Here is a 16733-nt window from a genome sequence, read left to right as displayed (position 1 = left end):
AATTTTTGCATTAATTTTTTCCCATTTTTTTAAACAGAAGCATCCTTCGAGTTATTTTTTGTCCAAGGTGCAAAACTACATATTTTTAAGATGCATATTTATGTACTGGGTTTCCTTTTATGTTTCTTCACGGTATGGTAGACTCATTATTACAATTTAAGCCTAGTTTTAAAATCGTATTGCATTGGGTATTAGTTGAAATTTCAACACTATGTGGTGTAGGAAAAAACATAATCGGAAAGCTATATGCTCTAGACATAAGAAATGATAATTTTCTTGAAGGAAGAGCTAAAAGCAAAATTTACCAACAAGACGCTTCTTGGGAGCCTCTTGTTACAGATGACTTTTATTCAGATAAGTGACCGCTTGGTGAAAATATGGTTGACTCTACCCAAATCTGGAGGAAAAGATCTCTCCCTCCCTCGTGCGACCTCTCTGGTTTTCATCAGTTATTTTCCAATGATTCGAAAAAAACTGTTTAAATTGTAATAATGAGCCCACAATATCATATTGAAACAGAAGAAAACCAACTACATGCACAAAGGAAGTACTGCAGACGAGGCTCGAATGTGGAATTTTGGCATGGGAGTAGAACACCGTAATCACAGGATCAGACGTATAAAATCGTATCCGGCTCGATTTTGTGGAAGTTCTTTATATCCATGATAAAAAGAAGAACACAATGGTAATTTCCACACTTTTAATGTCACAACTCAGCTACCGACCATGGTTTCAACACGTGTCATTTTCAAGGTGAAAAATCACTCTCTGGGTATATATACCCAGGCCAAGGTAGGAGGTGGGAGCATATGGAATTAGGTGTGGGGGGGTGGGAGGGGAAGTGGTTTTGGTGAACAAGTGAGTGAAGGACGAAAAAATACATCGAGTGGACCCTGACCTTGACTCCGATTTTTCACCTTGAAAATGACACGTGTTGAAACCATGGTCGGGTGCTGAGTTGTGACATTAAAAGTGTGGAAATTACCATTGTGTTCTTCTTTTTAACAGGACCAGACCCTCATCTTTTTCATCATTCATCTTCACCTTCTTTGATACGTTGTCATGAAGGTCTGAAAGGAATTTAAACCCAAATGTATTGGCACCTACCACTCCTCGTACCACTGGTGACAAAAGTTTTAGTGCGATTAAAAGCACGGGGAGTGGGTTCACGTTAGGTCTGCTACTGCTACTTAGTGGAACCTCATATAGTAATATAAACTATGCTTCAAGCTTTGAACTCAGAAGTAGATGTAGAACCATTTTGTTGTCCCCTTTTTGCCTTCATTAAAAGCAGTCTAATGATGAATCTATTTTTCTCTCTGACCTTCCTTCTTTCCCCCTGGTGCTAATAACTATTGCTGTAAGTTGTCTCTCGGAAATACAGTTCCATACCTTAGATTAATTTGATCTTTAAGATTGGTTGAAGGCCAAACTTATCGGGCACTATTAAAGTTAAAAATAAGCTTGAAATAGATGCATGTGAAGCGACTCATTATTGTAAAACTAAAATTACTCTCATTTGCCAAGGTCACTTCTAATATCTCATATTTATTTATTTTTTGCTTGCACAGAAGGTCAATATTTTTGTATACTTGTTGTTTTTGCTCTGGTATACATAAATGCTACTAATTATCACTAATGCAAATGTTTGGGACAAGCCGTACTACATGTTGATGTAAATTGATAATTTTAACTTTTACTGAAGAAATTTTGCTTTGAGAATCATCAGATCGCTGGATTTTATTAAGTTAATTGACTATAGTTTAGCAAAAACTCATTTATATGCAACTCTTATCCACTGAGTATTCTACTTCTCACACATAATAAAATGCTTCTTTTGGCTTTAGCTCTTTTTGCATTAAGTATTATCTGTTACTAATTTATGCTTTGGAATAAATTAAATTCTTCAAATATCCTCAAAATATACTAGAGGTTTTTTTGTGCTCTATCTGTTACGCATATTTGTGTATCCTCTGCGGATTCGCTACGCATATATCAACAGTATTTCTAGCTTTATGAATTTTTGCTGGACTATGAAACTTTAAATTCATATGCAAGGTTTTCATGATTTGTTTGTGTAATGAAAGTTGAAAATATGTATATGGGACAGTGAAGGATAATTTTGCACATTATTAGAATTTTTTATGAAATGGAGTGAAATGTGAAGATGACTGAACTTAAAATGTCAAGTTTCTTGAAGTCAAAGTTTCACAAAGAAGTTGGGGCTTGATCTATGTTAAAAAAACATTGAGGACTAAAGGGAGAGGCTAATTTTGTGACTTGAAAAATTTCTCCTTTGTATAGAGAGTTGGAAAAAAATCTCATGCAATTTTGAATCTTCCATGAAGAACTAAGCTTTGACGAATCTATGGTTCCATACTGTGGCCATTGCTCAAGCAAAACATTTTTCAAAGAAAAACCATTTTGTCTTGGATACAAAATCTGGATGCTTGGCTCATGTTCAGGATATCTGTATGTGATGCAAATATATGCAGGGAAATAAAATCATTCTACTGGTCTGCTGGGAAGTAGGGTAGTATGCGATCAGTAGATGCTGTTGTAGAGCACGCTAAGGAAATTGAGTTACATTTCAATAATTTCTTTCGTCCTACTTTCTGCCAGTAGAACTGGCAGAAAAAATCATATAAGCAACAGGTACAATTCAGGAAGGGAGGATAGCCAAATGCCTACTAGAACCTTCAAAAGTGATGGCAAAATCTCAACAAGGGGATTTCAATTTTTATATGTGATGGAGCGGTATTTCTCTGTCAATGGAACGAATATTCAGTGGTTACATTAGGATCTAACTGCTACACTAATGAGCCACTGAGTTATGTAAAGACATTTTCTTGGATGGAGGGGAAAAAGGCAGGAATTTCACAACCGCATTTGATAAAAAGATATAATTTGGGAATAGGGGAGTTGATGTTGTGGACAGACTTCTGAGTAGCTATATGCCAAACCTTCGAAGGAAGAAATGTTGGTGGAACCTTTTTTCAAATGCTCTTAACAAAAAAACTTGGATTTGCTCCGTGACATAGCGACAAGTCTCATGTGACTACACCCAAAATTAGTTTCATCCTGGAACTAAGATGCACTCTTCAGAGAAACCAAGATAAAAAAGTGGGGAATATTTTAAATAAATCTTCACGGTGTAACATAACATAAACAAGCCACCATGTTGTTTGTATGTAATTTCAAACTAACAATGGTAGTGAGGGACGGGGAGATTGTTGTGAAGGGAAAAAGGGCAGTCGTGTATGGAGAGAAGGAGGAGGCAGACGTGTTAAAAAGAAAGATCGGGAGAAAGACTAAAGTAGCGGTGTATTGAGAGAGCAGAGGAAGAGATACGGCAGAATTCAAGATCGGCAGGGAGAAGAAGAGAACGCAGAGAAAAGGAGGCGCCTACGAGAGGAGAAGAGAACGGGAGGAAAGGGATACGAAGAACTCAAGATCCGCAATGGTGCAGTACATGGCGGTGGTTCAGTGAGTGGTAGTACAAAATATAAATGGGATTGTGATAATCATGGTGGCTTTTTGATGTTGTTTTTTTTTCCAAAGTTTTAAAATATAGAGCTGGTTTTTGAATTGTACTAAAATTATTTGTTTGGTTAGTAGTGGATATTCGTAAAACGTTACAACGGGAAAGATGTGTAGTCTGTAAAAAAAAACACTCCTCCTATGTGCCGAATGTGAAAAAATGCATCTTCACTATTTTTCAATGTATCATGAATAATTTTATCCATTAATACAATTTAAACACCGTATAATGTCATTATCACATGTATTTTGACCCGCATTGACAGTGCATATTTTCCAAAAATATACATTAAAAAAATAGATTCTCGGAACTTTGTCACTAGAGTGTCCAATGTTCCCATTTGGGATACTTCAAGTCTTCCTTCTCCATGCTAAAATGTCACAACTTGGCTTGCCCCCCAAAGTTATGATTCGGGGTACGCCCTTGTGCATATTGTACACTTCAAGGGTGAATTAGTATACATGACTGGAAATCGAGAGATCCAGGTTGTATCCTGGCGAAGCCAAAATAATTTTTCAAGGCGAATGTCACAATCATATTATCAAATATCCATAAGTATATACATGCATAATTGAAAAATCTTCTAATTTATCTCTTGTGAGACCTGTGCATTAATTACATAATAATTGACCAGCTCTCGTTTGATACTTTTGGGTTAACTATTTATTACAATTTTAAAAATGACAATGTACACTTATTCTATTTGCAAAAAACTAAGACAAGGTTTTTTTTTCTTCCCAACTTCTGCAGAAAAGAGGGTTTATCTTACAATTGGATGCATGATTCCATTATACACCAGTAGAACATGAGGCTATGATAATGGCATGCCTGTTACTTATCTTCTGTAGATTTGGACAAAAACTATTAAAGACCATATTTGGAGATATACCCAGGGTAAATATTTTTCAAAATTAAATTGTTTTCCCCAGTATAGATCCAAAACAGTGGGGTCATATTAGAATCAGGTTCTTCTTAGAATTGTGTAAATAGGGTATATGTGTAATAATTATCTACATTATAGTTTTAGGTAGACTTCTAATTCATAGAAAGTCAAAAAAGTTCTATGGTGCAAAAATCTTTACAAAATTAAGCAGGCATGATCAAGATAAAATTTGGTTGAATACAATTTTGATGAATTAATATATGAGATGTGTTTTATACAAATGGGATAATGAATGATGAGATGAAATTATTAAATAGCATGTAGGAAATTGAGCCTATGAAATGTTGGCTAATGATTACATAAATATAATTAATCTATGCTGTATGCTGTTGATGTACACCTTCAGCTTTTGAGGTTGGTTCTTATGCTTTAAAACTAATAAATGTGATAGATGAACTCATGCTGATTTCCTCTTTGATGTTTCATTGGTTGAAAATAGTTTTTGCTCCAAATATACTGTCATCATATTTGTAGTCATACAGGCCACCGTTCAAGTATGGTTGCTGGGGTTGTTGAAGCAAATCAATCTTTACTGGTGAACTATCTATTTGCTGGTTTTCGGTCCTAACTTCCTTGGAATGAGCTAGCTCTGCATTTTTCTTCCACCATTGCCTCAAACTAGTTCCTACTGACAAAAGGTTTTGCTGAAATGTTTTTCTCTCTTGTTGTCTCTTAGAAATTCCTTTGGGGTCTTGCTCTATAGTAGGAAATTCTTGGTGTATAATCTCTGTAGCTCCAACCTTTCTTGAGTCATCATAATGATCAACCCCCCACGGAAAAGGAAATGTTTGCCCCACCATTAGTGTTTGCTGATGATCAATTAAGCTATTTGGGACTCTTTTTGAGATTGGAGAAGTCAGCATTGCTTGCAGTTTAAGTATATCTATCTTGTTCATAGGCACTGGCACATATTTTATTGAGGTAGTACTTGGTGAATCTTCTAGATGAACATTATGATTTTTATGGCTTTCCTGTGTCATAGAAATGGTTGATCTGGTCGGTAATGATTTATTAGGACTTGGGATGACTAGGGCACTTTCAGTTTGAAATGCAGTTCCACTGATGTCTATTGGAGTTCCCTGTCTAGGAAAACGCCGAGAATCCAAATTTTCTGGTTGCCTCGTTCGGAGTCGTTTCGGTGACCAAGTTGGTCGTGTCACCCTCGCTTTTGCTGGCCTCTTTGGAAGTCTGACCTTGTGATTGTCACCAAATTCTTTTCTTGCATTCCCCATTGCTCCTGTGCTATTTTCTTTCTCCTTCAAAGCTGTTGATAGTGCATGGATTGGTGTGGGTGATGTCACAGTGTTTGACCTGATGGCAGTGATGCTGAGCTCTTGCCCTGTCAATGAAGTTCCCTCTAATATTCTCAAAGTTTCTTCTCCTATTGGTTTGAAATAAGCTCCAGTGACATCTTTCACTCTCATTTTCTCTTCTTCTGTGGGACCCTGAAGGTTTTGTGTGGTTCGTTCTGTGAATCCTTCCATGCTAGCTATCATTCCCAGTTTCTCTCTTGCCTTTAATTCTTGCTCAATATGGGGTCGCTCTGCTTGTGATAATGAGTCAAAATCTCTGTTTGATTCCTCTTGAAAGGGTGGATTCTCTCTTGCCAGTCCCTCTTCAACTGAGAGTGGGGTGATGACCATGACTTCACCTTCAGGCCTATGTGTTACATGTGGCACAGCTGCCATGTGAACGTGAGACGGATCATCTTCTGATCCCAACTGGCTTGCTTGGCTGCTATCGGTTAGTAACTGCTGCTGATATTTAGCACGAGGCGTCAGTGGAATTGGGGTGACAACCATGATGGTTCCATCCTCAGATTCTTGGATAAATCCTTTCGTGTCTTGATACAAAAGTACATCCGGCCTCAAATTCTCTATGTATACCATATCGGAATTATCACTTTGGTTGAGAGTTTGGTTTGTGTTAACGAGTAGATGTATTCCACTCTCACTTACTGTTGTCGATTCTTCACCATCTTGCTGTGAGATGACTGTTGACGGTGATTCTTGATTCGTGTCAAAAAAATTGGTGGTTGTTGTTTCACCATCATCCCTTGGAATCACTCCATCATGTTCAGTGGTCGATGTGAACGTGGCAGCATAAGAATTTTCAGTAATCCCTAAAGCAACGTTCTCAGGGGAATCTTGGTGCACTGCTGCATTGGCCTCCTCTGTTGTAGTTTCATCAGTTCCTGTTTCAACACTGAAGGATGCACCACAGCATCGAACTTTAGACTCATCCTTGCAGATGGGCAGGTGGCCGAGGATGAGTACATCCATTGGGGAGAGACCAAAAGGCCGGGGGCAGATGTTGGACGCAAGGCAAGGGCATCGGGAATCCAGCGGCCCTCCACCTGGAGTGTGAAGCATCCAGTCATCCTCTGGTTCCGGCTGGTCACCTAAACTTCCACTCTCACTATGCTCTTCAGTGGCGTTCACCCTCCCCTCACCAAGGATGGCAACAATTATGAGGAGACCACTGAAATAAAGGTGGAGTGAGTTCAAATTATTTGCATGCTAAATTTTAAGATTTTAGTTTAACACCAATTTTAGTACATGTAGGTGACTCTGTTAAGTATGATGTGGAAATGTTTTGAAAAATAATTTATGTTTTTATTGCTTTAAATACAGATGTTTTAATTATCAAGAAACAATAACTGACCTCATAGTTACAGTTACTTTAAAAGTTTATGATCACTTATGAGTACAGACTACTAGCATTTGCAATGGCACAATATGCAATTTATTTGCCGATTGGTCATTGCAGTGATTGCATGATGGTGTAAAATAAAGAACCCATAACTGACCCAATACATACAGGAGCAGGGATGCAAAAATGACCAAAGAGTCAAATGGAGACGAACTTGAACAGTCAAACTTGAAATTAGTGAAACAGGTGGCCAACTTGGTACCAAACGGTGAAGGGGAGTTGGGAGGGGTTCAAACCTCCTCTTAAGTGTTTGGGAGATACAACCTTGGGTTGTATACTTCTAAAAAGTCTCCCAATAAAGTAATGAACCTCCAAAAAATACAAGGGTTGGGAAATCTTGAAAAATCGAGAGTAAGCTAACTATTCTAAGTAAGTTAAGTCGAGAGAGGAAGTATGCAGTTTTTGTGGAAGTAGTTTGCTCAGTTTTCAAATTCATCAGAGTCAGACTCAAATAGCTTCACAAATAGTCCAGTGGTAATCGAATATCCGTCACAATTTGATTTATAGGATGGTAATATGTAATACCAGGCCCTCACACCCTATTTTTTCATGCCTGGGTAGGAGTGATTTTCATTGATTACTATGATGACTGCAGTATGTACTTGTTATATAGACCTGGCATATGGTCAGGGATGACGACTTACAAAAAATATTGGGGGGGGGCCAAACCAGGGATCTTGCCCAAGAAAATTTTATAAGTAGTGACTTTTAAGCATTTTAGAAGAGCTATATGATCAACATTTGAACCCTGATAACTTGAATCTCTATATCTGGACACTCGGGGGCAAATCGACAAGCCTGACACATTTTTTCCTCACACCCATAACGAGTTTTCGAGGGGGCTCAGGCTCCCTCAGGCCCCATGGAGTCGGCGCCACAGCATATAGTGGTAAGACATAGTTAAGAAGCTAATGTTAAATTTTACGCATTTTGATGATAAATCTAGTACATACTGTGAGGCACTATCGTGTAACTTAAATCATTTAAGCAGTTTTAACCCTTTCACTGCTGTGGAAGTACTTTTTTGTTGTCCCTGCCATGCGGTCAGCACTTTCGCCAAAGCACTCTGAAAGGTTGCTAATTCGGGACCCGGAAACCTCGACCAACTCACCCACGCAGGACCGTCTCATCCACCCTACCAGCGGGGGGGCCTACCTCCCAAAAAGTGACCGCTCTGACTGCAATTTGAATATCAATCAATCAATCTGATCATCAAAAAATAATTACTTGCATTGCACTCCAGCCAAATAGGGAATCAAGTATGTCTTTGAACCGTGTTTCTGTGATGGAAAATAACGATTTTGTTAACTTTGCTAAATTGGCCATTTTCCAGTTGTCCGCAGCCACGTTTTTAGCAAACTAAACTAAATCGTTATTTTTCATCGCAGAAACACGGTTCAAAGACGTACTTTATTATTCCGTGCGTGGTCCCGTACGTGATTGTTTGATTGGTAGGAGTGCGATGAAAACAATCATTTTTCGATGATCGGATTGATTGATAGGTTTTCAAAATGAAGTCAGAGCAGCCACTTTTCGGGAGGTAGGCCCCCCGCTGGTAGGGTCGAGGAGACAGTCCTGCGTGGGTGAGCTCATTGAGGATAGGGTCGCGGATTAGCGACCCTTCGGAGGGTGTACCACACCAATCCTAAAAGTACCTGCTCCATGAGCCCATGAAATGCATTTTAACCTTTTTGCCGCATGTGAGGAGTAGGTTTTCGGAGATTAAACAGCAGCGAAAGTGTTAATGCTGCTGTTTTAAATACAAAGTTAAAGGCTTATTTATACTCAGGGCCAGAACTGGGAGTTTTGTCAGGGGGCAAAGATCAGTTCCCTGCCCCCTTCCCTCCATACTCCCCATGGCCCTTCCTCCCTCCCCTTCCCCCTCTACTAAAATATAATACATTCCTAAAGCTACTTTTTGAGATGCAGTAGTTGAAATTACACACCATAAATTTGCTATTAAGAAATTTCATTAATATTATTTTTTAATGATTTATAAATTAATAATTATTTGTAAGTGGAGCAACTTGAGTTTGTGGGACGTGAGACCGGATGGTCATTAAGACGTCCAATGGTATTCTGAACCCTATACATAGGCACTTATGAGAAGTGCCTGCGTGGGAGCGATGCTGCCATCAGCACCTTACAGGAAGCTGGTGGCCACGTGGTGAAGGGACGGCAGATGATGCCGTAGGCAGAAGTCAGTCGGCGGTATATACTCGGTTTGTAAGTCGGAAGGCGGGCGTGCGCGCGAAGCAATGTGTAATGTAATCAATCACAATAAATTCCTTCACTGAATGACTTGTTCCGCTAATTATTCTGGAGTGCCATCCCAACGGAAACCCCACGCTAACATATTGTTGATTAATTTGAAAAATTAAATAATTAAAAAAATAAACTTTTCAAATCTTGCTGCCACCTGAAATCTGCCGCCCGGGGTGCACCCCTACCCCCTCTGCCCCACCTACCCCACCCTAGTTCCGGGCCTGATTATTCTTCTATGATTAGTACCTATGAATTTGCTCCCCTGCTAAGCTATGTAATGATGTTGTTATGAGTCACAATAATAGATCACATCTTTTAAAACTTGTTTTCCCTCCTGTCTTATCCTCCCCAGGACAATGTTCACTTACCAGTGACCTAGAGGTGACCATTAGTTTCACGGACCATTCATGCTGATTTTAAAAGATTAATTATTTTATATAGTGGAGCGTAGGCTATGAGTGGACTTATGTTTTAACCCGTCAGCGCCCAAAGTTTATTTTTTTAATCACACATCTTTCACTTTTATAAAATATGATACATATGAGCTCAACATAATGAACAATATTCAAACAGACTGTCTAATGGAGGAAACCTTCTACTAAGTATGTGCACCGTAATGGACACTAAAATTCACATATTATATGCATTGCAGGAGTATTGGCTCGGCACTGCACTGGGTGCCATATGGCACCCGTGGGTGTTGATGGGTTAAAATGCTACCTATATAATGGCACTAGGTTCTGAAACAATAGCCAGTTGGGTTAGTTAGAACAAGTTCCCTTTTTTTAAGTATACCAGGACTAGCCATGGAGATAGCTTTTATGGGAGTCACCTGCAATGCAAAAAATCCACGGAGAAAAAATCATTGGCCTTGATCAGGATCCTGGTTGAGGCAAATGATTTTTTCTCCGTGGATTTTTTGTTCGCACAAGTTCCCAGTGTTTTTACTTGTTAACCCTTTCTAGCCCAGAGCTACTTCTGGGAGAAATTAATTTTCAAGACTTCTCATTTTTTAAAAATGCAAATTTTTCTCCTTGATCATAATTATTGTGGCAGGTACATATTTCACCATTAAACTTTACAGCACAAAGTAAGAGGTAGTTTAAGTATTGCCTGAATAGAGCTGAAAATGTATACATACATTTTTGATGTTACTTACAATTAGAAGCAACATTGGTTATAGCATGTAATAAATTTCCATCAAGTTAAGCTATCTATCATTTCGCTATCTATCCTATAGTATTTCTAAGGTCTCAGTTGAAATTACTTTGGACCTGAGAAAGCCTCTAAGATAGCCCACAGTTTACTATCATCATGTGGAAGGTCGTGGCAAAAATCTCAGATAAATGAATATTCCACAATCCAACCCCCGTGTAAATCTTCATTACCACAGGAATGTGTGGTATAGAAATTTAATGTTTGGGTTCCATTTGCCAACAACTTTTTGCTTGGAGTTGTTGGAAGTAATTTCGCCCAAGTATTTAGTTTTACTGTTCTTCGCTTAATTTTTAACCTACTTATTATACATTTTCAATCAACAAGACATGGAAAAAATAAGCAACCATGGTTTCAGTTCGTCATGATGCATAGTGAAGCGTGGGGTTGTTGGAGAGAACGGTGCAATTTATCGTTTTCAGATCCGGAAAAGGAGAGAAAATACCCTCAAATCATGGCGAAAAAGTTTTTCTGCCGTGGCTGTATAACCGGAGAAACCGACCATCAACCCACAGCATTCGAGCACGCCGAATTTATTCCCAGCCAGAGATCCTCTGTTGGGATGCCAAAACGCAAATTATCAAAAATAAATAATTCGTTGCGTAGAGAATACCTATACAAATATTTGAGATTTGCATGTTGCCCACCATCCACCGGAGATCCCTCAAAAATTCATCCCCCAGATGTTCTGCAATAGGGGAGCATCCTTCATCAAAGAAAACGAAAGGCATTGATTGCGATTCGTTACCCACCATTAGTGTATTCATAATATAGAAACTATTTGGTTTTAGAAATACCGGTTTAGGCGAATGGCAATGGTCAATTTTATCCTCATTTGACAAAGGCCAGATTGGCGCCCATTCGATGCCACTCCACGTGACGTCACAGGGACCTAGTTTCTATACGAGTAGATAGGAGTTTTACATTGCCTGAGATTACCAATGCATGCATGAGGCATAGACTTCAGGGAAACATCTCTTAATAATCACCTATTAAAACTGCCTATGGTCGGGAAGTTTTCTTCGTTTGATAAGGTATTAATAATCCTTATTCAAACCAAGCGCTACCTGCTAGCAGCCTGCATCGCAGCGGCGCACACATCCTCGCCCCAAGGTCACCTCACAATGCGGCAGCGGGAACTTACGTCACACTGACTTTTCCCAGCTGACTGACGTCACACGGGCTTTTCCCAGCATACATACTTAGCCGTCGCGTTTTCGCGCTCTTGAAATTTTTCACTTTTCATTTAATCACGAAAAATAGATATCGTCATTTAAAAATCTAAAAGCGTGAAATGCGTACTCCTGGAGTAATAATATTTCGATTTAGGCAATAAAAAAATAATAGGAAACCGCCCTTTTATCCGCGCATGCGCGAATTATTCCGTGGAAAATATTCACTCCGAGTGAGATACGTCGGACGCCGGATGCATGCATTAGGCTTTCAGCGCTACGCATGCGATATGAGAAGCTAATTTAATTAAATGTATGGTTTTCCGATGCGTGCGAAATTGCAACAAAATATCAGTGTAGGCAACCCGCATCCCACTCAAGCTTCCCCCCCCCCCCCCCTCTAGAGAAATTTCTGGCCACTTGCTTGACCCATTCCTCATCAAATTGCATTTGGGGTGAGTTGGATCCTCTTGAACAGTTGGAAATTATCGGAGTTTCTTTAAACAGATTTTTAACTGAAATCAATTTTTTACTATTTCCGGGGTTTAATTTTCCCTTCCCCCCCATCTGGCCCATCCTTCTGTCATTGGACTTGACATATCCCTCTCCGCTCCCTGGGCAAGTCGTATTTCGGTCCGTCCCCTTTCTTCCATCTCTGTCCTTTTGTCTACCCACCCCACTATTTTTCGTCTTGACCTTAATGATTTCATTTTTACGCAATTATCAGATCGTACCTAATCAGATTCTCGGCAATGCTCTTGGTGAGGATTATTAAACGGTCAAAACGTGGGCCGATTTAACTTAAAATCTTAAAGGCCTTACAATCTTAAAAGGGATCATTTAACTCCGTTAGAATCTTACCATGCCTATTTCCTAATGTGGAAGCATAACGTTCAACTCTACAAAGTACCCAATGCCTGGGAATCTACTCCGCGTTAGTATAGTTCTTTCCATGGTACATTTCGTCACGGCATTCACGATATCCCTGTCTTCCGATGGAATTAAACCACCGTGCTAGTTCATAGAGCTTCCTACCCAAGCTATGCAGTGCCAGGGGAGTGTTTATGATAGTGACCTCTAATCAGGGAGCGTTATCATTTAGTCTAGATGCTGTGCTCATCACGAGTGGCGGATGCATATGGGGGCGCGCGCCCCCCCTTGCGGGGCCGCCCGCATTGCTTGACATTGCAGAACCACAATTGTAACAATTATTTTATATCATAACATCGCATTGCCTTATATATATTTAAATAAAACTTCTTTAAACTTTGAATGTGACTTAATGATTTGTCGTTACTACAGAGAGTATAGGTAAGTACAGTGGCGCAGCGAGGGGGGGGTTTTTGGGGATAAACCCCCCCCCCCCCCAGAGCTCAGAGAAATTTTTAAATTTAATCCACTTCACTTAATGGATTAGTATTACTTTAAAATAGTGTTGGGATTAATCAAATATCCCTGAGAAAGCCATAAAACTCGCCATTTTGAACCATTACTCTTAAAAATTTTCTGGAGGGGGGCCCCCCGCAACTCACGCTTACCCTGGTGGGTATGCAATACCCCCACACTCCAAAGTATTATAGTTGCGCCTAAAACCCCCCAGCCTTAATTCTTAGCTGCGCCCCTGGGTAAGTATAGGTAACAGAAGATATCTTTTGCGCCCTCCCCCACTTGAGTTTTTTTCTGTGTCTGTCACTGCTCATCACTGATTATTCTTCTAAGCTTGGGTGGGACTTAGTCGTACAGTTCACAGTCCACTTATAAATAGGCGTTAGTATAATGACGACGCATTCCATCGGCGAGCACTCAAAATCGTTACAGTGGCGGGTTCAGAAAAGAAAGTGTTCCCACGTTCCACAATCATTGGCCCTAGGCTGACGTCACACCCATCGCGGATGTCCGGGAAATAGTTTCCACCTCCGTGCAAGAGCACTAAAAGGCGGGCTTGAGTGAGACAGTGCTTCGGCCATTACACATATATTTCGATATCTGGTCTCGCCAGTGCTGCCGTTGGAAAAAAAATTTAGGCGGTACTCACCAAAAATTCCAACAGCTGAACATGTATTATACATCCGGCCGCGAAGGTATTTTAACCGGTACGCTTATTACGAGTTTGCATTTTAGGGATTACGCAGTACCGGCCCAACTACAGCACCGGGTCTCGCTAAGTAAAAAATTAAAAAAATTAGTTCGTTGTTTCCCTTCAATAATTATTTATCACGTATGGTGAGGGAGAGGGATGTAAAATCTTGTAAAAATCCTGTTCTAAATAAAATTTATTTGGAATGTGGCATAAGTTACTCTGTAATGTGAACTTTCAAAGTAATATTCTAACTATCGAATATTTGCGTGCAGGAACGGATTTGGTCGTTTTTTTTAAGAGGGATTGATAATTTTCTGGGGTGCCTTAGTGGTATGCAACACCTCGCAGCGATAATGCGTCCGAGGTCTGTTAAGCGTAGACAAGTTTAGATATCCAAAAATAAATATTCGAATCGCTTTAATCCACCACTGTTTGTGTGGAGTTATCGATTCTGGAATAATTTTTCGCCCAAAGTAATAGGCAACGTTATACGGGCTGTACTACTTTTTTCAACCTTCAAGCCATCACGTTTACGGCATTACGAATGCCCAGTCCTTCAAGGATGTTGTCAGGAAAAATATCTGTGGGGGTTCTTCTGAAAAGGGCTGCATTTTAGAAGGGAGTTCATTCGGAGGAGTAAAACTGAAAATTATTCCTCCCAAAAATTTCGGATGGGTTAAAACGCCTCTTTGCCTTGCTTGTGGTTATCAGTGATATGAATTTAAAAAACTATAAGAATCTATTATTGTTTTTAGGATATTTTATTTTCTTAAGTTTAAAGTATTACTGGGTTGAGGGCTAAATGGTCGGTAATCACTGGTATGAGGATCGTTAGCTCGACTTGAACGTGATCACTCTCTCCCAATTAGTGTTGACTAATCTTTGGCTTTGGATGGCCGTTATTCACCGACCCCGTTTGCTAGTCGGGAAATGAAAATAGTACCTAACTGTGGCCATGAAATGTCATAGCAGATGATTATATGGCCTTTTTCTACGGAAAGTAAAATCTTATATTTAATTTCCTCCAATAGAGAAGTCTAACGTATAGATTACAGAACGAATTGAAAGGTGTCTAATCCCCTTTCCTGGCTATTTAATTTTTTCATACAGAACAAGCGCTAACTACTGGCATAGGCGGATCCAGGGGGGGGGGGCACGGGGGCACGTGCCCCCCCCCCCCCCCAGGACCCTTTCAAATATGCTAGATTTATAATACGGTCCCATTATCATTTCGTTCGTTTTGTATGACGAGGTATCCTTGAACAAAATCCTGGATACGGCCTTACTTGTGCCCCTCCCAGAAAGAAATCCTGGATCCGCCCCTGACTACTGGCATGCGTAAATATATCTGTCGCTGCATGATTGCATGCCTAAATATCCTGCATCAAGACTTAGATCAATTAGTTCCACGATACTGGTATTATGCGGAATAATTCTCATCAAACTCAAGTAACTTAAAATGAAATACAAATAAGTAAGCTTATATTTCATCGAGACCTGAATCGTACTCTTATAAACATTCGGATACCAATAGAAGGAGAATATAAGAGCCAAACAACATAACCTAACTAATAAACCATGACTACCGACAACTCTCGAGTTGAAAATCCTCTTCATTGAGTCAAAATCATTAGATTTTCTATTTGTCATGCGAATGAAAATTCTTTCCGCTCCTCTCTCTCTCTAATAGATATGTAGAAATTTCGTCGCATTTTATCTGTCATTGTTGGAATAGTAAAAATAGCAGTGTAATGTGTTTCAGATACTTTCCCTCTTTCTAAGGTCAAACACCGTTATGTGGACAGCCGTCTCCACTATCGTTTGTCTCATCTCTTCCACCGCCTACTTCGCTTTCTCCGTCTCACGTTATTATTCCTAGCTGTCATGTTTCCCTGCGGATATGTGCCTGCAGGGGCGAAGCTAGGAATTAAGGCTAGGGGAGGTTTCAGGCGCAACTAATACTGGGGTGCCTGGGGGTGTGGCAGTGGCGGCTCGTGAGTCAAATGCTAGGGGGGGCGCACTCCACCGGGGAGTCATAATTTTTTTAATATTTCGTGTATTTTATTAAGTTTTTACGGCAATCTAGGAATTAAATTCTGTGATGCCATACGTTCCGTTTTTTCAACAAAAATACCTAGTTTTCCTAATAAAGCTTGATTAATAAATACTAAATGCTGTAGACTCTCGGTCATACGGATCGGCTTAGTCCGGACTCTCGATGATACTGATCAATGATCTTGAAGAATAAAAATGTATTTGCTGCGATATTTTGCAAATACAAACGAAAATACGTGACTTTAGGTTTTAGCGTCTACATTCTTCGTGCGGCTATGCCCGCAATACACTTCTGTTGTTCGTTTTGCAATCATAATGCGTTATTTGTCAAATCTATACAACATTTGCAATGATTTAGGTAGCAATGACACTTGTAACACCTGAGGAGGGAGGAGAGTGTCACTGACTTCCACTAGGCAACAAACACTACTAGAATGCGCGCGCTTTGCTATTGCAGATGTAAACTTTGATGGCGGTGTTCGCGTTGCTTCTTGAATACAGTATGATTTAAAATCAACAATTAAACATTTCTCACACATTTTTAACAAAATATGAAATACTCACAGGCCTTTAGTTATATTGCAAAAGTCCATCCTTCTTTCATTTTGTCCAGCAAAGTGATCAATTACACGTTCGTTGAAATCAGCGCTGGACAACAATTTCTTTCTAATTGAACACATGGCAAGGGCACTAGTCTATAAATAAACAAGGGACGACACAAAATAGGCCGACGAAAAATACGACCAAAAA

General features: G+C 39.7%; 1 protein-coding gene across 1 annotated transcript in view; it reads right to left on the bottom strand.

Moving 5' to 3' along the window:
• Window positions 1-3769: 3769 nt before the first annotated feature.
• Window positions 3770-16733, bottom strand: part of LOC124154651 — a 238672-nt gene continuing 225708 nt past the window's right edge. Inside the window, exon 2 of the mRNA XM_046528547.1 lies at window positions 3770-6965. Coding sequence (XP_046384503.1) covers window positions 4907-6965 — 2059 coding nt within the window. The 3' untranslated portion in view covers window positions 3770-4906. The remainder of the gene's footprint in view (window positions 6966-16733) is intronic.

This window comes from Ischnura elegans, chromosome 1 (assembly GCF_921293095.1).
Source record: "Ischnura elegans chromosome 1, ioIscEleg1.1, whole genome shotgun sequence".
Classification (NCBI taxonomy): Eukaryota; Metazoa; Arthropoda; class Insecta; order Odonata; family Coenagrionidae; genus Ischnura; species Ischnura elegans.
Note: the sequence above shows the minus strand (reverse complement) of the source record. Positions and strands in the feature narration are given on the sequence as shown.